Raw genomic sequence first — 24,133 nt, 5'->3', positions numbered from 1 at the left:
CCAGTTCGATTGCGAGTCAGAGGTCTCTGTGAGGCAATCTTTGTAAGAAGAGGTATCTTTGCTTCAAATGGAAAGGCACCTCGAATCCTCTTCAGAATGAGGCAGAGCGGGGAAAGGCATTACTAATGCCAAATGGAAAGATAAGAGTGAAAATGAAGTTCTATGATCAAATCTGTTGCCTTCTGGACACAGAATCTGTGACATGAAGAAGCAGGGCCTCACCCCACCCAACCCAAGGGTTGCAAGCGGCCAATTCTGGTTTTTCTTTCATATTTAAAAGAATGGTGGCACACAAATGGATTCTATTGACACAGACTCTGTCCCCAGGGAAGTCTATTTTTTCCCTAGAAGAGATGGGGAGTTTCCTCGGGATTGGGGCCAGACCTGGCATGGTCTCTCAGGGTTTCCTGGGATTCTTCCCATGGGCTTTGCAAATGCAGACTTTGGTGAGGATTCTGGTTCTAACTTGTTTTATCCATGTGACCTTGGGCACAGCGCGTTGCCTCACCTGGTTTCAGTTTCCCGGCTATAAAATGGGCAGGGGGGTGGGCGGGGTGCTGCCCTTGGGGTGTTGGAAGGAGGACATGAAATCCCACAGGCGAGATAGAAGTGCCCTAAATACTACTTGTGCCCTCTTGTCTCTATTTGCTGGGGTGATGGGGAGGTTTGCGAGGGGGGTGATGAGGGAGTGGCTGCATCCTTTCCCTTATTAATATGAGCAAGCCCGGTGATCATGTGGGAAGATGAGGTTTGACATCTTTTAACAACTTCACTTAAAAAACTTGGACTGCATGACATGATAAATAGAATAGATTTAATTGCAAACAGAAACATTAACAAATATTCAGCAGCTGGGCTAGGAATACTTGAACCACATGACTGGCTCCCAAGCATGATGGCAAGAAAAGTGTGTGGGACCGAAGGCAGTTTCCCCACCTGGGAATCAGCTCGGCCAAACCACGTGAGCTCATCGGTCATGAGTGGGGCTTGGGCAACACAAGCATCGTCTCTAGGACAGGAAGAGCTTTTACCCTCTGTCCTCATGCCCCCCCTCTCCCCGCCCCTCCCTTCTCTTCTCCTTAATATCTGGGTAGATTTTAGAAAAGATAATTCTTGCGCCCTGCACACTCACTTCGTTACTTTGTGTTCTCAATGGGTAGCACTTCTTTTATGGGGTTACTCTTCTAAAGATGAATATCTCGGAAATAAAAGAAATTTTACATGTCATTTTCAACCAATTTAAAATTCATTTTCCTAAAATAAATAAATAAGTAAATAAAATTCATTTTCCTTAGAGGAGAGTTGAAGTGAGTAATGCCTCTGGAAGATGTTAGATATTTCATCTCATTAGAGTTTAGATTTTTTTTTTTTGAGCCTTATCGAAGATGAGAAAATTATTTTGGAGTTTCTCAATAGAGACCCTACTCAGGGTTTAATGTATGAGAGGATTCGTGGATTCCTCTGAGAATCTGACTTCTTAGATGTGATGCTGTGGAAGATGGAGGGATGATTAAAAAGCTGTTGGCAAACCGCTGAACACCCAGTGTCCCCTGTTTATGAAGGTTGCCTTCGGGAGACCGGTGATACTCCCATCCCACACCCAGCAGTGGGTGGGCAGATCTTGTCTCCCTTCCTGCTCTTTTCCACATGGAGTGCATGGGTCCAGTGATTACTGATGAGGCCCTATGATTTTTCTCTTGCTCTAATTCTTAATCATGTATCTTGTGCATCAATCAAATATTTAAAACAACTGAGCTGGACACCCTGAAAGATTTGCATTAAAATTTATCATGGAAGCAGTGATGCTATGGTGCTTACACTTTAGTGGGGAGGTAGACTAGATGCTTTCAGAGTCACATGCGACCATGGACCCCACTCTCAGAAAACCCTTTATACACAGATACAATTGTGCACACATTTGTGAGAGGTTGACAGGTCTTTTGAAATTTGTGGATGCCACATTTAAAAAAAAAGGTTTTGACCTATTACAATATTGCAGGTTGTTTTAGAAAGAACTGGCTATATTTTTTGAAAGAATCCAGTAGAATCTAAATGACGTGGACAATCTTTCCATAAAACAGTTTTCCAGTAGGATGCGTTTTGATGATAGAAAAATCCAATGTTTAATTTGAATAGAAAGAATCAAGGATAGAACACTTGCAATGTACTTTTACATTGTTTTAAAGTGTATGTCCTCAGGGCACCTGGGTGGTGTGGTTGGTTAAGCCATGATGTCACATAGGATAGAATCCCCCCCCCCCATTTTTTTAAGGCTGAGTAATACTCCACTGTATGCATGTCTCATATTTATCTATTCATCCATTGATGGGCATCTATATTGCTTCTACCTCTTGGTTATTGTAAGTAATTCTGCAACAAATTTGGGTGTACAGATATTTCTTCACAACCCCGTTTCAGTTATTTTAGGTATATGCTCAGAAGTGGGATTGCTGGGTTACATGGTAATTCTATTTTTAACTTTTTAAGGAAACTCCATCTAGTTTTCTTTTTTTTTAAGATTTTTAAAAAATTTTTATTTATTTATGATAGTCACAGAGAGAGAGAGAGAGAGAGAGGCAGAGACATAGGCAGAGGGAGAAGCAGGCTCCATGCACCGGAGGCCCGACGTGGGATTCGATCCCAGGTCTCCAGGATCGCGCCCTGGGCCAAAGGCAGGCGCTAAACTGCTGCGCCACCCAGGGATCCCTCCATATAGTTTTCTATAGTGGCTGCACCATTTTGCATTCTAGCCAACAGGGCACCAAGTTTCCAATTTTCCTGCCTCCTCATTGATAATTGTTGTTAACTATTTTTTGATAGTAGTCATTCTAATGGGTGTGAGGTGATAGCTCATTGTGGTTTTGGTTTGCATTTTTCTGATGATGAGTCATGAGCATCTTCTCATGTGCTTAATGGTCATTGGTGTATCTTCTTTGGAGAAATGTCTATTCAAGCGCTTTTCCCATTCTTAAGTCAGACAATTATTATTTGTTACTGTTGTTGAGTTGTGGGATTTCTTTATATATTCCAGATTTGAACCCTTTGTCAGATACATGATTTGAGAATATATTCTCCCTTCTGTAGATTGCTTTTCACTCTGTTGATAGTTCCCTTTGCTGCACAGAAGTTTTTGTTTGATCTAGTCCCAATTTGTCTATTCTTGCTTTTGTTGCACACACTTTTGGTGTCGTATCCAGGAAATCATTGCCAAATTCAATGTTATGAAGATCCTTACATTTTCTTCCAGGAATTTTATACTTTCAGTTCTTAATGTTTAGGTCTTTAGTCCATCTTGAGATGGTTTTTGTACATGTTGTAAGGTAAGCATCTAATTTTGTTCTTTTGCGTGTGGATATACAGTTTTCCTGGCACCATTTGTTGAAGAGGCTATTCTTTCCTTATCATGTAGCTTTGGCACCCTGATGAAGGATCATTTGACACATACATGGGATTGAAGTTATTTCTGGGATTTCTATTTTGTTCCATCGGTCCATATGTCTGTCTTTATTCTAGTGCCATTCTGTTTTGATTACTATAGCTTTGTAAGATGTTTTGAAATCAGGAAATGCAACACCTCCAGCTATATTTTTCTTCCCCAAGACAGTGGTGGCTCCTCTGGGTCTTTTGAACTTCCATATGATTTTTGGATTTTTTCCCCTATTTCTACGAAAAAAAAAATGCCATTGGGATTTTGTTAGAGTGGGGGTGTTTTCTGAGCTGGGGTGTGGAGATGATGCAGTTTGCAGGGCAAAGGTCTGGTGACACAGGCTACTGAGCCCATCTGAACATGAGCTTGGCCAATTGGAAGTCACGTGTGTAGCCACCAGCTGAATGGGAGACCAGGTAGGAAGAAGGTCAACCCTCAGGTCTGCCTTCACAGGCTTGCTAATTCAGCGTCCCTGCACTTGTTCCATTCTGAGATTGGTGGTTGGCACACAGCAGGTTTTCTTGGGGAAAAAATTGCCCACCACAGAGTAAGGGCAAGATTTGAAGTGGTCCCAGAAGTCACAGTTGTGTTTTGCATACAGTCTGATTTGGGCAAAGTCCATTTTTTTCTGTAAACAGTAGGGATTCCTACAAACTGGGTCTACAAAATTCAGCTGGGTATCACAGACCTGTCCCTTTCTGTGCCCACACGTTCCTTGACTCTTGACTCTTTCTGCCATTTGTTTGGTGACTTGCTGTCCTCCTTAATCTGAGAGGAAGGAAAATTTAATTGCATTTTTTTAAGCTACGACAAAAGGGATATAATCACTAGACTCAAAGAGTCTCATTTATTGTTTAGTCAAAACCAGTTTTCACAAAAGGGATAAATCCTTGATGCACTAGCTTGTAATCTGAGTATCAAAACTGATCATTGCCCTATTTTCTCGTTCAGGTTCCCACTTGGTGCTTAGACACATTCAAAATGAGGAAACATCGACATTTGCCCTTGGTGGCCATCTTTTGTCTTTTTCTCTCAGGCTTTTCTCTTACCCGTGCCCAACAGCAGCAAGCAGGTAAGATCCGGAAATATTTCTTACTTTTATTCAAAGGAATATGTTCTCTGATTGTAGATCTTAGACCTCATGAGCTTGAGATAGAACTTAGACTTGCTTTGAAGGAATGGTGAAGCCCCTTGTTATGGGATGTTCATTCAGTGTACAGACTTTTCCAGATGCTCTGTATCCAGTGAGAGATGGCTTATTTTTGCTAAAACTTGGGTTTGATATCTTGGAGTTGTTTTGCAGGTGGTTTGTTTTTACATTGGGCATGAGCAGAAACTCTGTATCACAAACATTTTGCCAAATGAAGAGCTCTTCCGCATTTCTGGCACTGCTTTGGTCTCACGCCATATAAAACCAGGACAAGACAATTACTGAGAATGAACATTATTCTTCCTTGAAAACAGAACACATGGATCACCCTTCCTCTCTAATTCTAGATGCAAAAAGACATTTTTTTCATGTAGAATCACATCTTTAAAAAATCAGTTTCTCAAAACTATTTGAAAACATAGATCCGAATTAACCCTCTTAAGAGTTTGCTTGCAGAGTTTTAGAAAACTTAGGAATACTTCGTGCATTATGAGCTCGGAGGCATGGCCTCGGGTCTTCCTCCCCTTTGCCTGGAGGATTGGGCCTCTGGCAGGGATCCTCCTGCCTGAGGTCCATGGTCCTTAGATGGCAGGGAGGTGAGCACTACCTTAAGGAAAGGGGGACATTGCTTGAAGCGTCAGGGCAGCCTGAGGTAAGTAGAGTCCAGGAGCTTGCTGTGTGCAGCCAGCCTGGCCTACAGTGCAGAAGGGCACTCTTTGGCCACCCACAGCCTGGCACTCTGAGCCTCCAGCTTCCACTTTTGAGAGAGGACTGGATTCATCTTTGAAAACCATAAATAGTGTTCCATATCTGCAAAGGCTTTCCTGGCCCTGAAAAATACATGGGAAGTAGTTAGAGCACTAACCTCCTGCTAAAAAGTCTGAGAAAAATGAGACGCTGCCTTTCTCTACAGTTTCACGAGTCTTCATGTAAGGAAGACAGGTTGATTACATTTATTTTTCTTGCAAATTATCCAAAGTGCTGGAGGCTAGCTAATGTAAAGCAGTAGAAGTTCTCACTGTTCCTTCTTCTCGGGGCTCAGAGCCCAAACTGAAGGATGAACTCGTAAAACGCTGGTTGGCTGTCTCTGATGGGAGATAGGCTTCTGGTCTCATCAGGTGGGTCTTGGGGGCTCAAACTGTCACAGAGAATCACGCCTGAGTTGAAAGACACTCCAGGGACTGTCCCCCTCCCCATTCTGGAGCCTGCTACTGGCTCACATATGGGGTCATTGCATATGGGACTGGGGCCAGCGAGTGGCCACCAGCTGGTGTCGCGTCCCCGCGGCCAGGTGCCCGTGGCTCAGGTAAGTCGGCCTCCGGGCGGGGCTCCCGGGGAGCAGTGCAGTACAAGGCCGGGCAGCGTAGGGAGGAAGGCTTTGCGCCGCTAGGAAGTCCTTGCCTGAACAGGAGAAACATCTAAACCACTGTCTTTTTTTAAAGATGTCAAAAATGGTGCTGCTGCCGATATAATATTTCTAGTGGATTCCTCTTGGAGCATTGGAAAGGAACATTTCCAACTTGTTCGAGAGTTTCTGTATGATGTTATAAAATCTTTAGCTGTGGGAGACAGTGATTTCCGTTTTGCTCTGGTCCAGTTCAACGGCAACCCACATACCGAGTTCCTGTTAAATACCTACCGTACTAAGCAAGAAGTCCTCTCCCACATTTCCAACATGTCTTATATTGGGGGAAGCAATGAGACTGGAAAAGGATTAGAATACGTAATGCAGCACCACCTCACTGAGGCTGCCGGAAGCCGGGCCGGGGACGGAGTCCCTCAGGTTATCGTAGTGTTAACCCATGGACACTCCGACGACCGCCTTGCTCTGCCCTCAGCGGAACTTAAGTCTGCTGACGCTAACGTGTTTGCAATTGGAGTTGAGGATGCAGATGAAGGAGCCTTAAAAGAAATAGCAAGCGAACCGCCCAATATGCATGTGTTCAACCTAGAGAATTTTACCTCACTTCATGACATAGTAGGAAACTTAGTGTCCTGTGTGCAATCATCCGTGGCTCCGGAAGGGGCTGGAGGCACGGAGACCCTTAAAGACATCACAGGTAATGGCAACATTGCCAGGCTGCTGCCCGCCTCGCTGTTCTTTGGACGTAAGCTTGGCAACCGCTGGCCTTAGAGCAAGCCCGTGGCTAGGGCGGGCGGGGGGCGGGAGGAGATGGCTCTTCGCGGGGCTAAAAACAAAGGTTTGACCGTGCTCTGGAGTCTCCTGAACTGGAGCTTTCACCTGCCTCCAAGGGGGTGTTCTGTGAAACAGGTAAATCTGGACTCTAAAGAACGCCTGTCTGCTATTAGGATCCCATGGGAGGCACTTGCCGGGTCCTACGAGGCAGGCATCTAACCCAGATCCCTGGCACCTGTTCCGGGAACGGAGGCTTCCTGGCAGCGAAGGCCGGTGCTGGAAGTGCCTGCAGAACTTGCAAAGAGAGACAGTGATGGAGAGGCAAGAGGCCCTTCTCAGGAAGGAACCCCCAGGAGGGGGCGAGTCAGCCCCTGCAACAGCCCACGCGGGGGTCCCGCCCTGGGGAAGATGGGGACAGCGGGGTGGACCTGGGAGGGAGAGAGGGCCCTAGAGGCAGCCTGGTGTGTGAGCCACTGAGCACGGGGGAGACTGGGGGCAAACCGGGGGGTGCGGTAGTTTTGAGGGCTGCTCAGGGGCGGCCCTCGTGTGCAGAGCGTCCAGGGGATGGAGGGCCCCTGGGGAGGGGCAGCTGAGACCAGGGAGGCTGGCGCTTACCAGGGTTACCACACAGACGTTAAAGTCCCTGGAGGTGAACACAGGGTGTGTGGGGTGGGCGCAGGCTGAGCGTGATGTGAAGGAGTCCCTTAGGAAGGACAAAGATCCTTCAGGGCACTTGCTCTGCCCGGGAGGTGGAGGATCCTCCGAACAAGAGGAGTGAGTGGGGAGCAGCCTCAGAAAGCAGGCTCTGCACCCCAGAAATGACCCTATGAGCAAGATCCGCCCGTTCCTCCTAAGCTTTCCAAAGTGGTCACCCCCACCCCCTCCCAGGGGCTCAGAGATAGGAAGTCAAAAGTCGGCCTCTCTTGTTAATTCAACAAGTTGGATGGAGCATGGAGAAGAAAAGAGTTGAGATTTTGAGGCATAACTTGGCCAATCTAAAGGGCCGCGTGGGAGGGGCATGTGGAAAGACACGAGGGCATGTGGAGTCTGGTCTTATTCCAGAAAGGTGTAGCTTTCTGGATTGAGATCAGGGTAATGGGGGAATTGTAGGAACACAGTACGGGTGTCAGGTTCCCGAAACAGATTCAGAAAGCGAGCGCTGGAGAAGTAGTTGATGGATATCGGGAGAAGGAACAGTCGTCTTGGGCAGATGGAGTTGAGAGGAGAGAAGGGTTCCAAGGACTGACCAACCCCAAGTTGTTCATCGAGGGTCTCCCCATTGGTCACCTATACGCTCAGCTGTGACAGGTGTGGGAACTCTAAGGCCCTTGCCAGCAGGTCTACTTCTGACAGGGGAGCAAGCAGCGGCCTGGATTATTTACATTTGACACCAGAACGTGTTCTCTGCTATGAGTGACACGCCTCATGTATGTTTTATGACGGACGTGTCGATCCTGCCAGATTATAAGAGAAGGATCTGGGGAACCACCCCCAAGAGCATCCCAAACCAAATGCTCTGGGCCACAAGGAAACGACATGAGAGTATCTATGATGACCTCTTATTCTCTCCGATAGTCTCAGTGTCAGTAGTTCACCGACCATCACCTTTCTGAATGGAGGGATGAGAACTCATCCATACGGAAACAGTGAAGGGATCAGTAGAGAAACGGGACGTGTTTTCTCTATTGCTGGTTTGGCCGACTCGGGATGAGTTTGCCTTTGTGAGTTTGACCATTCTTTAAACGAACAATGAGCCTGTCAATAGAGTACGTTTCCACACAGGTGATAAAACCTTTGTTTTTATGCCAAGAAAGCATCTCTGTCTTCTAGTATCCAAGCCACTAGCAGCTCCAGGGTGGAACATTAATCTGTTTATGTTGCCTTTTCTGATTAACTTCACTTTGCAATTCCTCCAGTATCACATCCCACTGCATGTTCCACAGCAAAAAGTAAAATAATAATCATTCTCTGCTTATGGTTTTTGGGAGAGGTAGTCAGAGGGCAGTATAGAGATTGCTAGTAAGTTAGCGCTATTTCTTCCCGTTACCTGTCCACCAGGTAACTTCTACCCATAGAGTGTTCTTGATCATAAAATATGGATGTGTATACAATGCTAATGGTCCCCGCTATTCTCTTTTTATTAGACTACAACTTTATTCGGGTAAATGTCATTCTACACAGGCGTACGTGAATGAAATATCATAGGTTTACTTCTGCAAACTCATTAAGTTTGATTCTCAGTATTTGCACAACCAGAAAGTGACTTTTGCCTAATAAATCAGCAAATGTACTGATGTATCATGGCAGCTTGGTGGATAAAATATTAGTTGGAGAGGATTTTTTTTTAATTTTATTTAAATTCAATTTGCCAACAAGTCCCCAGTGTTCTTAAATGAACTCTACTCAAGTACTCAGTCTCTGGAGATTGTGTTTTTAAAAATTTCTTTGCCATTCTTTTGCATATGCATACCACTAAGAAACAAAAGCTTTGCACTGAAGCGAAAGCTAAAAGTGGTCTGTATTCAGTGAGGATTTTGGTGTGAGCCTTCTTTTCTTTGTAAAATACAGATTCAAAGCACTCACGAAATCAATCTACAATTTAATGTTTGCATAGGTAGTATGTATGTGATCTTTTTATTTTTATTTAAAAGAGGAAGCATCTCATGAGCTAAGGAAGGCATTGTACCCACACAAATATGCTCAGGAAAACAGTGTTTCCAACAGCGTTAAAGGAGCCTGATTTTTCCATGGACATCCTGAAAGTTTTCAATAGAAAATGCCACAGAGGGTGTGATACATGAGCCGTTAAAGCAGCAAGCCAGACAACGTCATGTTTTTACTTTTAGTGACACCTGGTTATCCTTAGGGTTAATCTTGGTCATTGGTACGGCTTGCTGTACACAAGAACCCATAGCTCCCGTGTCTGTCTGAGGCTTCGGCTCTCCTGGATAACACAGCATGCCCTTGTGTGTCCATCATTGTGTGCATTAGAGGACAATGTTGTTTTTTCAGTGATGACAAATTATCCAACATTTTTTTATGACCTGCTGCTCTTCAGCTTTTAGGAGAGAAAAGTTCAAGGATTTTCTCATAGGGCTTCTCTTTATGTACCATAAAGAGAATTTCCTGGAAATTGCACCCAAAACAGAATAATAGTGGGATAAATTAATGAAAAAGTAAAACTAACAAGGAATGTGTCAGCCTGGTTTTAGGCATCATTTTTCTCTTACTGACCCTAGCTAGGCTCATAGCTAACCCTTCTTTTAAGGGACTTGGTGTGCTGAGTGAGTGGCAGATCTACCATTGTCTCTCTGGAGCATTGGTTCAGGCCTGGAAAATGCTGAGGAATATAGTGGTGTGATTGGCAGAGCCTCAGGCCTCTGACTCAAATGACACCATGGGCCATTTCTGTGGCACTGCATCCTCCCAAAGATCCCTCAGGAATCGTATGTTTTGGCTAAAGAGTAGCAAATGCTCTGGCCTGCTTAGCAAGGGCTCCCTGTTATTTCATACTTTTGTGTGACATTTATAAAAAATACAAGATCCTAATCACTGTAGCAAATTAACCCTTTCAATAGATCTCATATTTCCAAGCTGATATCTTTCCCTACACAAGGAACTCATCTGCAAAAATGTCAGGAGTTTTGTGTAAGTGGGGGAAGAAAGACCTGTTCTGATTCTAGTAATCCCTGGCTCATCTGACACTATGAGAGTATTTGGGAAAGAACAGACTATCACTATAGCAAAATTCTTGAGTTTTATGATATTAGATTTATATCCTGTTTCCATAGCAAAGATAAAAGCAATTTTGCTGGCATAAGGAAAAATTCATTTTACATGTAAGAACTGACCACTGACCACTAACAAGGTCAGAAGGAAAAGTTTTATGTATCATGTTGTGATTATACCCTAAATACAGCTTCCTAAAATCTCAGAATATAAATATCATATATGCTCACATAGAATCTTTTCCTGACACACATTTCAGTTATTAAAAAGCATTCACCAAACTGATTTGGCTTTTTTTCTAGTTTTAAATCAGTCTGATTAAATGTTCTAGCTGACCTTTTGAAATATTCTACTTAGGTTTATAAATTATTGATTGCCACTCCTTACACAGTGCTGCTGTGTAACCCCCATTCTCTGTAACGGGATGGGAGTCTCTAGCTTGCCATTGTGGGGAGAAGAGAGGCCTAGGTCTCCGATCTCATGTCCATCTGTATAGCCCCAGAGCTAATTCTGATTCAGGGTTTATTAGAGGCTTGTGATCTGTGTAGGCAATCAGTTTAGGATGTCATAAAAATAAGGTTGGATAATTATGTCATGACTGGTTTCATATCACTCTCCTTAACATTGTTCTGCATTATGTGATTGAATACAGAGGCAATAGCAAAAACACATGAGCAAGACATCTAGCCTAATCCCAGACCTGCATGTGAATTCCATGCAACTAAACATCATATGAAAAAAGAAAAGACCTTGATGTAATGAGCACTGGGTGTTATATACAACTGAAGATTTGCTGGACTCTACGTCTGGAACTAATGATACACTGTATGTTAACTAATTGAATTTAAATAAAATCAATTATTAAAAAAAAGAAAAGATCAACCAAACATCTAAGAAAGTATTTTTAAGATGAAAACTTTTACGTTGGCTTGAGTTTTTCCTTTCAAATTCACAGAGTTGCATGGCTGCTGCCATTTTGTTTTTTTAAAGAAAAGAGAAGAAACCGTTGCTCAAAGGAATCAAGTGTCTAACATACTGGGATGATAAGTCACCAAACCGTGAACCTGAGATTCTGTTTCCTAGCTGTGGATTTGGACAAAGAAAATTCCTATAATTACTTGAGGATTATAAGAGAAATGTCCAAAATTTAGAAACCACGTTTGGACCTCTGTTCATAGCACGCACCCCCTTATCTTCTCCTGTGGGTATAGTAATGCACAATTCCATGCAATGACATCTCCCACCAAATTTCATAGAAATTTCTAGAATATGTGCCCATGATTTCTCAGAAAGGTGACTACAATGTTTTGAAGTGTAACTACAGAGGTGGCGCAAATGAAAATCCGATATAAGTGCCCCGTTTTACACCATGGTTCCTAAGAAGTTGCCTCTTATCCATTCAGAATGCAGAACTGAAAGAGAATTTCACATTCCTTAATCAACATGTGTTTTGTTTGTCCATATTTCGTGTTTCTTATTGGTTTCCAAAGAAACATGTCAGAACACTGAACAATGCATGTGGTCACTTGTTCTAACGCTTTCACATTTTTTGCATTTCTTTCTTTTAAAGCACAAGATTCTGCAGACATTATTTTCCTTATTGACGGATCAAACAACACCGGAAGTGCCCATTTCGCAGTCATTCGCGACTTCCTTGTAAATCTCCTTGAGAGACTCTCAGTTGGAGCTCAGCAGATCCGAGTGGGGGTGGTCCAGTATAGTGATGAGCCCAGAACCGTATTCTCCTTGGACACCTACTCCACCAAGGCCCAGGTTCTGGATGCAGTGAAAGCCCTGGCGTTCACTGGTGGGGAGCTGGCCAATGTCGGCCTTGCCCTTGATTTCGTGGTGGAGAACCACTTCACCCGGGCAGGGGGCAGCCGAGTGGAGGAAGGGGTTCCCCAGGTGCTGGTCCTCATAAGTGCTGGGCCTTCTAGTGACGAGATCCGCGACGGGGTGGTAGCGCTGAAGCAGGCTAGCGTGTTCTCATTTGGCCTCGGAGCCCAGGCCGCCTCCAGGGCAGAGCTTCAGCACATAGCTACCAATGACAACTTGGTGTTTACTGTCCCGGAATTCCGTAGCTTTGGGGACCTCCAGGAGCAATTACTGCCGTACATTGTTGGCGTGGCCCAAAGGCACATTGTCTTACAACCGCCAACCATTGTCACAGAAGGTACGTATGCTCTTCTCGCCATCCGTGTGGGAGTGGGGTGTTTTGTGTGTTGGTTTTTGTAGAAGTAAGGCAGGCACCTACAGAATGATCCACCTCAGGAGAACCTGTAAGTACCCACAGTGGAGCCCTTCTGACATGCACCAGCTCTTGGATGTGATGTCCGTGCTTGTCGCAGTGTTGGGAAAGACACAAGATCTGTGAGTGAGTGGGAAGCTCCTGTTAATGCATGCATTGTCAAGAAAGTGTGCTTTTTAAGAGGAATTCAAGAAAGCTGTTACTCTGAGGCTACTGAGCATCATCGTATTGTTTACTTACGATCCAGTCATCTGAAAAATGGATCTCAGGGTCTCATTGCAATTCTGAGAAAGTTAGTCCCTGGACTTTGGCACTGCCTCTAAGCCAGTGTGTTACCAGGTGTGCTTGTAGGTATGTGAGGGCAGACCCTATGCTGGGTACTGACAGCCACACTTCTGAAGGTAAGAAACAACAAAGCACTCACTTGGTGGGATATTTATGAGATGCTGTTTTCCTGTGCTTGTCAGATTACTGAGTAGTTCTTTCAAGTGGTGAAATCATGACGTACATTCAAATGGAGGGCCTTTGGCGAAAGAGACCGATTGGAGTAATTTATAAACATAAAACAAATCACATCACCTAACAAATATGCATTTAACAAATGTGGGAGGTGAGAATGTGTTTTCAAAATGTAAAGAAGAATATAGCTGTGCTTGAGGCTTTGGCAGTTAGGGTTTAGGCAGATCCAACTGTACCAAGTTACCTCAACTGGTGATCTCATCTGTCCGCCAGAGATTACCAACGGTATTCCGCATTATTGCTGGGTAGGGAAAATCAGAATTGATACCAAATTCCATCCTGAGAATCCCCTTGATATTTCTAGACATCCTTCTGATTGGAATACGACCCACGAAGGATTTCTCTGGATTTGTACACTTTTGGAAACAAACAGATGGTTTCCATAGGTTTCTTCAACATTGAGAAAACACCACGGCTGTAGCCGGGGGACCTGGCCTTTGATCCTGGGTCTTATGTGAACCAGCTGTGCCATCCTGGGCAGGCCGCACAACTTCCCTGGGCTCCAATTTCTTGAATTTATGACAAAGTAGCTACACTAGATGAAGACATTTTCTGTCCCAGGAGGAGCTCCACACTCTTCTTCTTCCTGGGCAGCACATGCTCTGAGTTCAGTTTTCCCTAGCGAGAGCGTTAGGTCCTCACTCACAAACATCTTTGACCTTTGTGACTACTTTGAATACTCAACAAAGATTCTTGGCTTTCTGGTGTGGACAGTACGCCAAGCACTGGACACAACAGTACTGGTGGACGAGAGTGACACGGCCACTGGCCTGTTACAGGATAATGGGCAGATGGTGGAAGGGCAAGCCAACGACCAGACACAGTATTGGGAGTGTGAGAAGGTAGATGAGGGTGCCCTGGGGCTGTAAGGGGAGGACTAGGGGGAGAGAGCTTCAGACAGGGTGGCTAGCGAAGGCCTGTTAGAGAAGCTGGAGGATAGAAAGCGGACATCAGATTAAGAGCAGAGGGACAGTGTTCCAAGGGATGGTGGCCCTGCAACACAAAGGAGCCTGGCCTCTTTCCAGGACTGTTGGAAGGTAGTGGGGCTGGAGCTCACTTGATCCACGGAAGGCTGCAGAAGCAACTAGTTTGGGGGTAAACACAAACATCTTTGTCCTCACCATGTCATGTTTGAGGTGAGCATGGGCACTGGGGGCTGACCGTCACAGACAGTCACATGTGGGTTCAGAGGAGAGGTGTGGGAGTGCGGCTGGGAGAGAGACAGGACCTAGGGGGCCAGGCCAGCTGGGTAAGGAAAGGAATGCTCTCGAAAGTGACCTGGGAGGGCGGTCAGTGCAGGGAGATGCCGGAGTGGAATGTTGGAAGCCTGGCAAGGATGGTGTGTCTCGAGGGCGGGAGAGGTGGCTTGTGTCCAGAGCTGCTGAGAAGCTCAGTTGGATGAGACCGAGGGCTCCACTGCATGTGTCCCCATGGAGGTCATTGGTGGCCTTGGCAGATCCTTGTCACTGTAGCGCTGGTGGGGGGTGGGGAGGAGAGGCAGGAGGAGACAGGGAGGGCAGAGGACGAGCTCCGAGGGAGGTAGAGGTGCCTGTGGAGCTGAAGGCATGTCCTCCAGTGGCTTCTGTTTTCTCAGTGACCCATGTGGTGAGATTGGGCTTGGGCCCGGGCCAGGTGTGAGCCAAGAGCAGAGGATGAAGTAGTCATTCTGGAGGCTGGGAGAGGAAAGCTTCCAGAACAGCACTGGCCCTCGTGGGCTGGTGCAGATTACCCGAGCAGCACAGCCCGGAGAAGGACGGGGGCTTTGTCAGGAACCGAGGCAAGGCCCCCGAAGGTGGGCTGCGGAGCTGGGTGGGCAGATCTGGGGCCTGGCATGGTGGAGGCAGGTGGAGGGTGAGTGAGCTGCAGGTGAGGCCAGGCCGAGGGTGGGGGATGGCAGTCTCCGGAGATGGTAAGGACAGGTGGGGCCTGAGAAGCAGTTGCAGGGTAGGGGGTGAGAGGCGGCATGGGAGGACAGGATTTACTGGGGGCCAAGGTCCTGAGTCATTGAGCATGATGGGAGTAGGGCGGTGAGGAGACAGCCCTGGGAAGAAGTGACAGGAGGGGTCTGGACATTTGCAAACAGCAGCACGGCAGAGCAAGGGCAGCCACCCCGGTCCCGGGCTTGTGAGGTCTGGGAGAATGTGATGTCCTCAGGGTGTGCTGGTGGCGGCTACCTCCGGAGGCGAGAGCAAAAGCCCTCAGATCAGCAGGACCTTAGGTTCACCTCCCAACCAGGGTATTTTGAACCCAGGCCCAGCAAAAGACAGCTCCATCTGGGTTGGCATCACATGATAGGAAGGAGGATGTCACGCACTGAAGGGGGACAAGAGGCTGCCCGTCAACCTGCTGAGGGAGTCAGCCCGGTGATCGAGGATGACAGTTCACCTGTCTTTCTGCTCATCCACCATGTATGTTACCCACACGCACACACACAGACACACACGCACAATGCAGGAATCTCTGCTTTTCAGGTCAGAACTACTTGTACATCAATATGGAGGAGGGGAGTGTGTGAGTGCGTGCATCCGGGCAGGCTCACTATCTGTGTGTGCATTAAACGTACACGTGTGGTTAGCTGTCTGTACGTATGTATGTCTTCTATGTACATGTGGAGGGGAGGAGAAGGCAGGCCTGGGTCACACGCAGTGTCTTTTGCACACGCATGTAGTGAGAATTCCACACATCTGCACATCTCTATGGAGAGTAGGACTTGGAACTCATCGTTCCCACACCACAAACTGATGCCAGAGCAATGTCCCTGCATGCCTGTCCCCGGGTGCTTTGTGTCTGTGCGCATCTACATGTTTTCTCTTAAAAGAGGACAATTTGGATGAGTAATAAGATAGTCAAACGTCAAGACACATAATCCACCTGACGGTGTGGAGCGGTAGAGGCCTGCTCACGTCCAGATAATTATTTAATAGATGACAAGCATTCCTGCCTCAGCTTTAACCACTGATGTTCTTATAAGTCCTAAAAGCCCTGGCAGGTGTTTAGATGGGGTGTCGTGTCTGACCCAGTTCCTGGTGGTCATGGCTCAGGCCACCTGCTCACATGGCAGGTGGACACAAGCTCACAGGCATGAGGCAGTGACCTTGCTCAGGTGCTTTTGCTTTGTGGTTTATCACAGTCCTAGCACCTCCCCAACACAGGTCTCTTGAATGGAAATACTTCAATGTCACTTGCTGGGTTTGACATCAGTTTCCTTTGTGTAAGTTTTATGATGTCAAGTAATTGTTTCTCTTTTCTTCGCCTGAAAAACCCAGGCTTGAAGAGTAGAACGGGAGGGAATGGGGATGTTTGTGCCATCAGCTTGGCAGGATATGTTCATGACGTCACAGTTGTGAAATGAAGGGCCCTCTGAGTAGACACTGATGCCTCCTTTAATTATTTAAGCTGCTATGGCTTCATTCTGACTTTCAAATCTAACCTATAGACTTTTGGCAGAAAAGAGCTTCCTGACTTTTTTTTTTCTTTTTCTTTTTCTTTTTTTTTACTGATAATGCGCTAAACAGGCGGTTACTAAAACTCAATTTGTTTTCTTGCAACTATTTTGTGAAATGGACTAAGAGTGGGTGGGGGTGGGAGGGTCAGGAGCCCATCCTGCCACCACATACAGGGAGAATGCAGCTGGCACTAATGTGTGTGTTACGACAGATTCTTCAGGGGGGTCCCACTGACTTCACGCTGGCCCGAGCAAACGGGAATGCCCTTGGAGTGGAGTTGGTTGTATAGAGGGTCTTAGTTGGACGCGATAGGTAAGGCCATTCTACTCACCTTATGATGTTGCTACCTACAGTCATTGAAGTCAACAAGAGAGACATAGTTTTCCTGGTGGATGGCTCATCCGCACTGGGACTGGCCAACTTCAATGCAATCCGCGACTTCATTGCCAAAGTCATCCAGAGGCTGGAGATCGGACAGGATCTAATCCAAGTGGCAGTGGCTCAGTATGCAGACACTGTGAGGCCCGAGTTTTATTTCAATAGCTACCCCAATAAAAGGGAAGTCATTGCCGCCGTGCGGAGAATGAAACCCATGGAAGGCTCGGTCCTGTACACGGGCTCCGCTCTGGACTTTGCTCGGGACAACCTGTTCACTAGTTCGGCTGGCTACCGGGCCGCCGAGGGGGTCCCTAAGCTTCTGGTGCTGATTACAGGCGGTAAGTCCCTAGATGAAATCAGCCAGCCCGCCCAGGAGCTGAAGAGAAACAGCATCATGTCCTTTGCCGTTGGGAGCAAGGCGGCCGACCAGGCTGAGCTGGAAGAGATTGCATTTGATTCCTCCCTGGTGTTCATCCCCACCGAGTTCCGAGCCGCCCCTTTGCAGGGCCTGCTGCCCGGCTTGCTGGCGCCTCTCAGGACCCTCTCCGGAACCTCTGAAGGTATGATGGGGAGGAAGTCAGAGCACGGCAGGGTGGTCTGCAGGCAGAGCCTTTGAGAAAAGCAAAACAGAACAAAACCAAGTCTGATTTGTGCTCAGCTGAGAGATAGGTGTTAAATGATGGAAACAAGAGCCACAAATGAGATTTACTTCAGGCTTCCTTTTACCCTGAGTTGGAGATTGTGTGACCCCAATGCCATATGATACAATGGTATGTCTGCCAGTGTCATAGGATGAGAATTGCATGACTTCACATGTCATCAAACAGAATCCTATGACAGAGACTATAGGGCCAGGGGTCACCTGTCCTTACAGCTTCTGGCCTAGCCTAGGGAGTCACTTGGTAGTTGTTACCTCTTGTCAGATCCCAGGGTTCTGTCCCTACTGGTGACTCCCGTCCAGCCTGCTTCTGCCACCAGCAACATCTGGCCCGGCTCTTGCCCTCCTGAGCCGACAGTGGCCCAGCCCTGACCAGCGCAGAATGTTATTGGCCTTCTCTCCTCTCTCTAAGGGGTTTCCCTTCAGTCCCCGAATGGGCATGGAGATAAAGACCCAAGTGGTTTCTAAAATCTTTCCTTTGATGTGATGATCAGTGAAAAGTTATTTTCAAATTCTGTTGAGCTGGATGAGTACCATGCGCCGTCCTTAATGAAGATGAATATCACGGAAATGAGCTTTTCCACCTCACGGCCTCACCCCCTGGAAGACTGTTGGATGCATGACCCATGTTGCATGCTGCATGCTTTCTCCCGAGGCTCTCTGCTCTTCTGAAAGCCTCCCTCTCTCCTACTTCCTTCAGACTTCCAGTCCACACTCTCCTAGCCAAAGCCATTTAATAGGACATAGGGTAGAATTAGTTGTTAGGCCAAAAGTTGAGTGAGATAACCAGGGAAAAGATGGAAGGTAATTTTTTTTTTTTTTTGGAAAGGCATGTAGTACTATATGTGCTGCTACAAATTCTCTAATTTGAAAATTATACTTTTGAATCTTCACGTGCCTGTCTTCAGTCAAGCATGGTCAACAATCCTTTTGCATTTTCACCCGTTTCCATGCTCCTATTATCTCACTCTGGAGGCATTCCCACGGGCACCCCGCTGGATTACTGCCAGGCGATGCTGTGGCTCCCAAGAGAAGAGTATCAATAGAGAGTGACAAAGGGGTGGTCCTGGGAATACTTCAGGATGAGAATAGAGCCATTTTATTCATTTTTTTTCTAGCCTTGAGGAACTTCTATTATCAGGTGAACTTGGGCTAACACTTCTGTCAGTGGACGTCTCTCTGCAGATGTGTAGGGGTGAAGCCCCGGGGGACCCTGTCTCACCCGTGTGAACCTGGCCGCGACCGCGGTCATAAACATGAGTGAGGCGGTAAGCCGCAGTGCCCTGGTGGCTTCCCTCGCAGGGAATGAACGCACTTCCAGGGAAGGAATGTTCCACCTCCAGGATTCCGGTCATTTTTGTTGGTTGCAAATATTCTAACCTTGGCACTGTATCTCTCCACAAGCCAACTTGGTTTCGTCAACTTGGCTACCAATATGCCTCACAAGCACCAGCCGCCACTAGAGGAAAATATGCAGCCTGCTGCCATATTTTACGAGACCGACATGCTTTGCCTCACTGTGACCGTCTGTGTGTTCTCAATGTTGGCATGCGTGCCCGAGGTGCGGGCACGCATGATGTGGCCCTCGCGGTTGTGTATGTCTCACTTTGTTTTCTGTGCTCCACTGCAGTTCACGCAAACAGAAGGGATATCATCTTTCTTTTGGATGGATCGTTCAACGTTGGAAAGGCCAATTTCCCTTATGTGCGGGACTTTGTAATGAACGTAGTTAACAACCTTGATGTTGGAAGCGACAACATTCGTGTCGGTTTAGTGCAATTTAGTGACACTCCAGTAACAGAGTTCTCCCTAAACACATACCAGACAAAGTCAGATTTGCTTGCTCATCTGAGGCAGCTGCAGCTCAAGGGGGGGTCAGGCCTGAACACTGGCTCGGCCCTGAGCTATGTCCATGCCAACCACTTCACCGAAGCTGGCGGCAGCAGGATCCGCGAACACGTGCCGCAGCTCTTGCTCCTGCTCACAGCCGGGCGGTCTGAGGACGCCTATCTGCCAGCTGCCAATGCCCTAGCGCGCGCGGGCGTCCTCACCTTCTGCGTGGGGGCTAACCAGGCGAATAGGGCAGAGCTTGAGCAGATTGCTTTTAACCCGAGCCTGGTGTATCTCATGGATGATTTCAGCTCCCTGCCAGCTTTGCCTCAGCAGCTGATTCAGCCCCTAACCACTTATGTTAGTGGAGGCGTGGAGGAGGTCCCACTCGCCCAGCCAGGTAAAGCTCCCCACCTGCGCGGGGCTCCCTTCCCCCAGCACGTCCCCCGGGGGCAGGTGGCCCAGTCTGAACCTAGGAGCGTGCTGAACTGTAGAAAGGAGACTGGCCTTCTGCGGTGGAAATGTTTTGGATGGGGGCTTGAGACACGGTACCAGCAAGTTTTGATTCTCTCTCAAGGGGGTTCATTTGTGAAAGAAAGTCTAGAAACTCCAGCTTCTGTTCCTCCCATCTCAACCTGCCTCCTGTGACGGTTTCTGGAGCTTAGATCCAGACGGCAGTGAGAGTGAGAGGGACGGCCTCCCTTTCATATGGGATAATCCACTGAGGTCATCTAAAGATGATTTTTTTAATGTTCAAAATCTGCAGAAGGTAGAAATTAGTATTTTTAATAAACCCCACAAGGGCTGCATCTTTATGTGACGATAAAATGATTTCCAAAGGAAGTCTGGACTGTTGTTGTCACTGCAAATCAGTACAGTGGTGAGATGAGGACACGTTGGCTCTACCACTTGCTGACATCACCCAGATGGGTAGCAAGGGGGAGACAACTGCATCCTAATCCTGTTTGAACTGAAAATGTTCACGGTACATGTGGTAGCCCCCTCTGGGCTGTCATCCCTGTTTTCTGTGGACTAAGTACAGAGGATTGGGACTGTACCACAGAGCAATGGTGGGTATTCTTTGGGGTCCTAGTCCATAACCTCAAAGTTAATGAAAAGACGATCCACTTAGAGCAGATAGGTGTCAACTCAGTTATCCTTGGATGGTTAACCCATGTCAGCCTTTGTTGCAAAGGACTGGTCAATTTTGAAGCAAAAGGATAATTTGGGCCACATTTTAAGTGGTTTAATTTACAATGATTGGAAAACACTGTTCTCCTAGAGTGACGACCTCCTGACCCAAGAACAGGGCACTCTGGAGCTTACACTGTCTTGCTTTGTTGAAGAAGCATGACACTAGTTTGGGTAGACCCATCCGGTTCTTTGCCAAGAGGACACTGCTGTGAAATGGAGCATTTTACTGATGGCTGGTGCTTCAGGTTTTGACAGTGGGTTTTCTCCTTCCTTGCTGGTACAGTGATCATCAAAAATAATTGTGTGACTCCCCATTACCAAATGCTAGTGGTGCTGGGCTGAAGTCACACTGGTGCCTGGAAGGTTCTCGTCCCTCACTGTGTCCCAACCTACTTTTGTTGTAGAGAGCAAGCGAGACATTCTATTCCTCTTTGACGGCTCAGCCAATCTCGTGGGCCAGTTCCCTGCGGTCCGCGACTTTCTCTACAAGGTTATCGATGAGCTGGATGTGAAACCAGAGGGGACCCGGGTTGCAGTGGCTCAGTACAGCGATGATGTCAGGGTGGAGTCTCGCTTCGATGAGCACCAGAATAAGCCCGAAATCCTGAATCTTGTGAAGAGAATGAAGATCAAGACTGGCAAAACCCTCAATCTGGGCTACGCGCTGGACTACGCACGGAGATACATCTTTGTCAAGTCCGCTGGAAGCCGGATCGAAGATGGAGTGCTTCAGTTCCTGGTCCTGCTGGTGGCAGGAAGGTCCTCAGATCGTTTGGACACACCTGCCCTCAACCTGAAACAGAGCGGGGTGGTGACTTTCATCTTGCAGGCCAAGAACGCAGATCCTACTGAGCTGGAGCTCATGGTGCCGTCGCCTGTCTTTATCCTGGCCGCCGAGTCACTTCCCAAGATTGGAGACCTTCAACCACAGATCGTCAATCTCTTAAAATCAGTGCAAAATGGGGCACCGGCACCAGGTATGGCATAGAAATTCTGGTTGCTTCCGCGGCCCAGTTCTGCAATGCGTGGGTATGCGGTAGGCTGCTGGCTCTTTCTTTTCTTTCTTTTCTTTTCTTTCTTTTCTTTTCTTTTCTTTTTTCTTTTCTTTTCTTTTCTTTTCTTTTCTTTTCTTTTCTTTTCTTTTCTTTTCTTTCTTTCTTTCTTTCTTTCTTCCTTATTAATCATTTTTGTTTATTTTTTTTTATTGGAGTTCAATTTGCCAACATATATCATAACACCCAGTGTTTATCCTGTCAAGTGCCCTCTCAGTGCTGTCACCCAGTCATCCCATCCCCCAACCCACCTACCCTTCCACTACCTCTTGTTCGTTTCCAAGTTAGGAGTTTCTCACGTTCTGTGTCTCCCTCTCTGATAATTCCCACTCATTTTCTCTCCTTTCCCCTTTATTCCCTTTCACTATTTTTTATATTCCCCAAATGAATGAGACCATATAATGTTTGTCCTTCTCCGATTGACTTACTTCACTCAGCATCATACCCTCCAGTTCCATCCATACTGAAGCAAATGGTGGGTATTTGTCGTTTCTAATGGCTGAGGAATATTCCATTGTATACATAGACCGCAGCTTGTGTATACATTCATCTGTCGATGGACACCGAGGCTCCTTCCACAGTTTGGCTATTGTGGACATTGCTGCTAGAAACATCGGGGTGCAGGTGTATTTTGGCATTTCTGTATCTTTGGGGTAAATCCCCAGCAGTGCAATTGCTAGATCTTAGGGTAGCTCTATTTTTAACTCCTTGAGGAACCTCCACACAGTTTTCCAGAGTGGCTGCACCAGTTCACATTCCCACCAACAGTGCAAGAGGGTTCCCCTTTCTCCACATCCTCTCCAACATCTGTTGGTTCCTGTCTTGTTAATTTTCCCCATTCTCACTGGTGTGAGGTGGGATCTCATTGTGGTTTTGATTTGTATTTCCCTGATGGCCAGTGATGCGGAGCATCTTCTCATGTGCTTCTTGGCCATGTCTCTTCTTCTGTGAGATTTCTGTTCATGTCTCCTGCACATTTCATGATTGGATTGTTTGTTTCTTGGCTGTTGAGTTTAATAAGTTCTTTATAGATCTTGGAAACTAGCCCTTGATCTGATACATCATTTGCAAATATCTTCTCCCATTCTGTAGGGTGTCTTTTAGTTTTGTTGACTGTATCCTTTGCTGTGTAGAAGCTTTTTATCTTGATGAAGTCCCAATAGTCCATTTTTGCTTCTGTTTCCCTTGCCTTCAGAGATGCATCTTGCAAGAAGTTGCTGTGACCAAGTTCAAAAAGGGTGTTGCCTGTGTTCTCCTCTAGGATTTTGATGGAATCTTGTCTCACATTTAGATCTTTCATCCATTTTGAGTTTATCTTTGTGTATGGTGCAAGAGAGTGGTCTAGTTTCATTCTTCTGCATGTGGATGTCCAATTTTCCCAGCACCATTTATTGAAGAGACAGTCCTTTTTCCAGTGGATAGTCTTTCCTGCTTTGTCAAACATTACTTGACCATAGAGTTGAGGGCCCATTTCTGGGTTCTCTATTCTGTTCCATTGATCTATGTGTCTGTTTTTGTGCCAGTACCGCACTGTCTTGATGACCACAGCTTTGTAGTACAACTTGAAATCTGGTATTGTTTTGCCCCCAGATATGGTTTTCTTTTTCAATATTACTCCACCTATTTGGGGTCTTTTCTGATTCCACACAAATCTTAAGATTATTTGTTCCAACTCTCTGAAGAAAGTCCATGATATTTTGATAGGGATTACATTAAATGTATTAATTGCCCTGGGTGGCATTGACATTTTCACAATATTAATTCTTCCAATCCATGAGCATGGAATATTTTTCCATCACTTTAATTGTCTAACTGCTCTCAAGGCAAAACAGGAGAATCAGGGTAACATTAGAATATTTCATAATTGGATATATATTTCATAATTAAGATTATAAAGATTTAGACACATCAGTAGTTAAAAATCTTTTTGAAAACACTATTTTTTACTAGATGTTTAATAAAAGCCACATACCAGGGGTACATTATAGCTAAAAAGTTCTTCAACTTCATGGTCCCCTAATGTCTTACTTTAAGTGGGTCTCCCTATGCTCTAATTCATCCACAATTCATTCATAGAGAATATAAAGTGTGACAAGAGGTGGGTGAATTCTCACCATAAGCACTTCACTGGAATCTCCAAGTGCTGATCCATTTTACCAAGACTTTGTGTTTAACCACTTTACACTTGTCGATAAGAATGCAGCAAGAAAAGAGCAATTAGTTTCAAATACAGCCCTTTTGATTAAAAACCGAGGGTTTAGAACTTCTACATTGACTCTTGGGCCATACACTGTTGGTTTTGGATTGTAACCCCAACATCTGGTCTCCATTTTTCCCTGTTGATTCGCTGTGACATACGGCAAAT

At 46.2% G+C, this 24,133-nt stretch overlaps 1 protein-coding gene across 1 annotated transcript in view; it reads left to right on the top strand.

The window, feature by feature from the left end:
• COL6A3 (collagen type VI alpha 3 chain) overlaps positions 1-24,133 on the top strand; it is an 80,160-nt gene that overhangs the window by 7,396 nt on the left and 48,631 nt on the right. Inside the window, 6 exon segments of the mRNA NM_001103215.1 lie at positions 4,379-4,499; positions 6,020-6,637; positions 12,014-12,616; positions 17,010-17,594; positions 19,323-19,922; positions 21,121-21,693. Of these exon segments, the coding sequence (NP_001096685.1) occupies positions 4,409-4,499; positions 6,020-6,637; positions 12,014-12,616; positions 17,010-17,594; positions 19,323-19,922; positions 21,121-21,693 (3,070 nt within the window). The 5' untranslated portion in view covers positions 4,379-4,408.

Source organism: Canis lupus, chromosome 25, assembly GCF_011100685.1.
Source record: "Canis lupus familiaris isolate Mischka breed German Shepherd chromosome 25, alternate assembly UU_Cfam_GSD_1.0, whole genome shotgun sequence".
NCBI classification, from domain to species: domain Eukaryota; kingdom Metazoa; phylum Chordata; class Mammalia; order Carnivora; family Canidae; genus Canis; species Canis lupus.
Note: the sequence above shows the minus strand (reverse complement) of the source record. Positions and strands in the feature narration are given on the sequence as shown.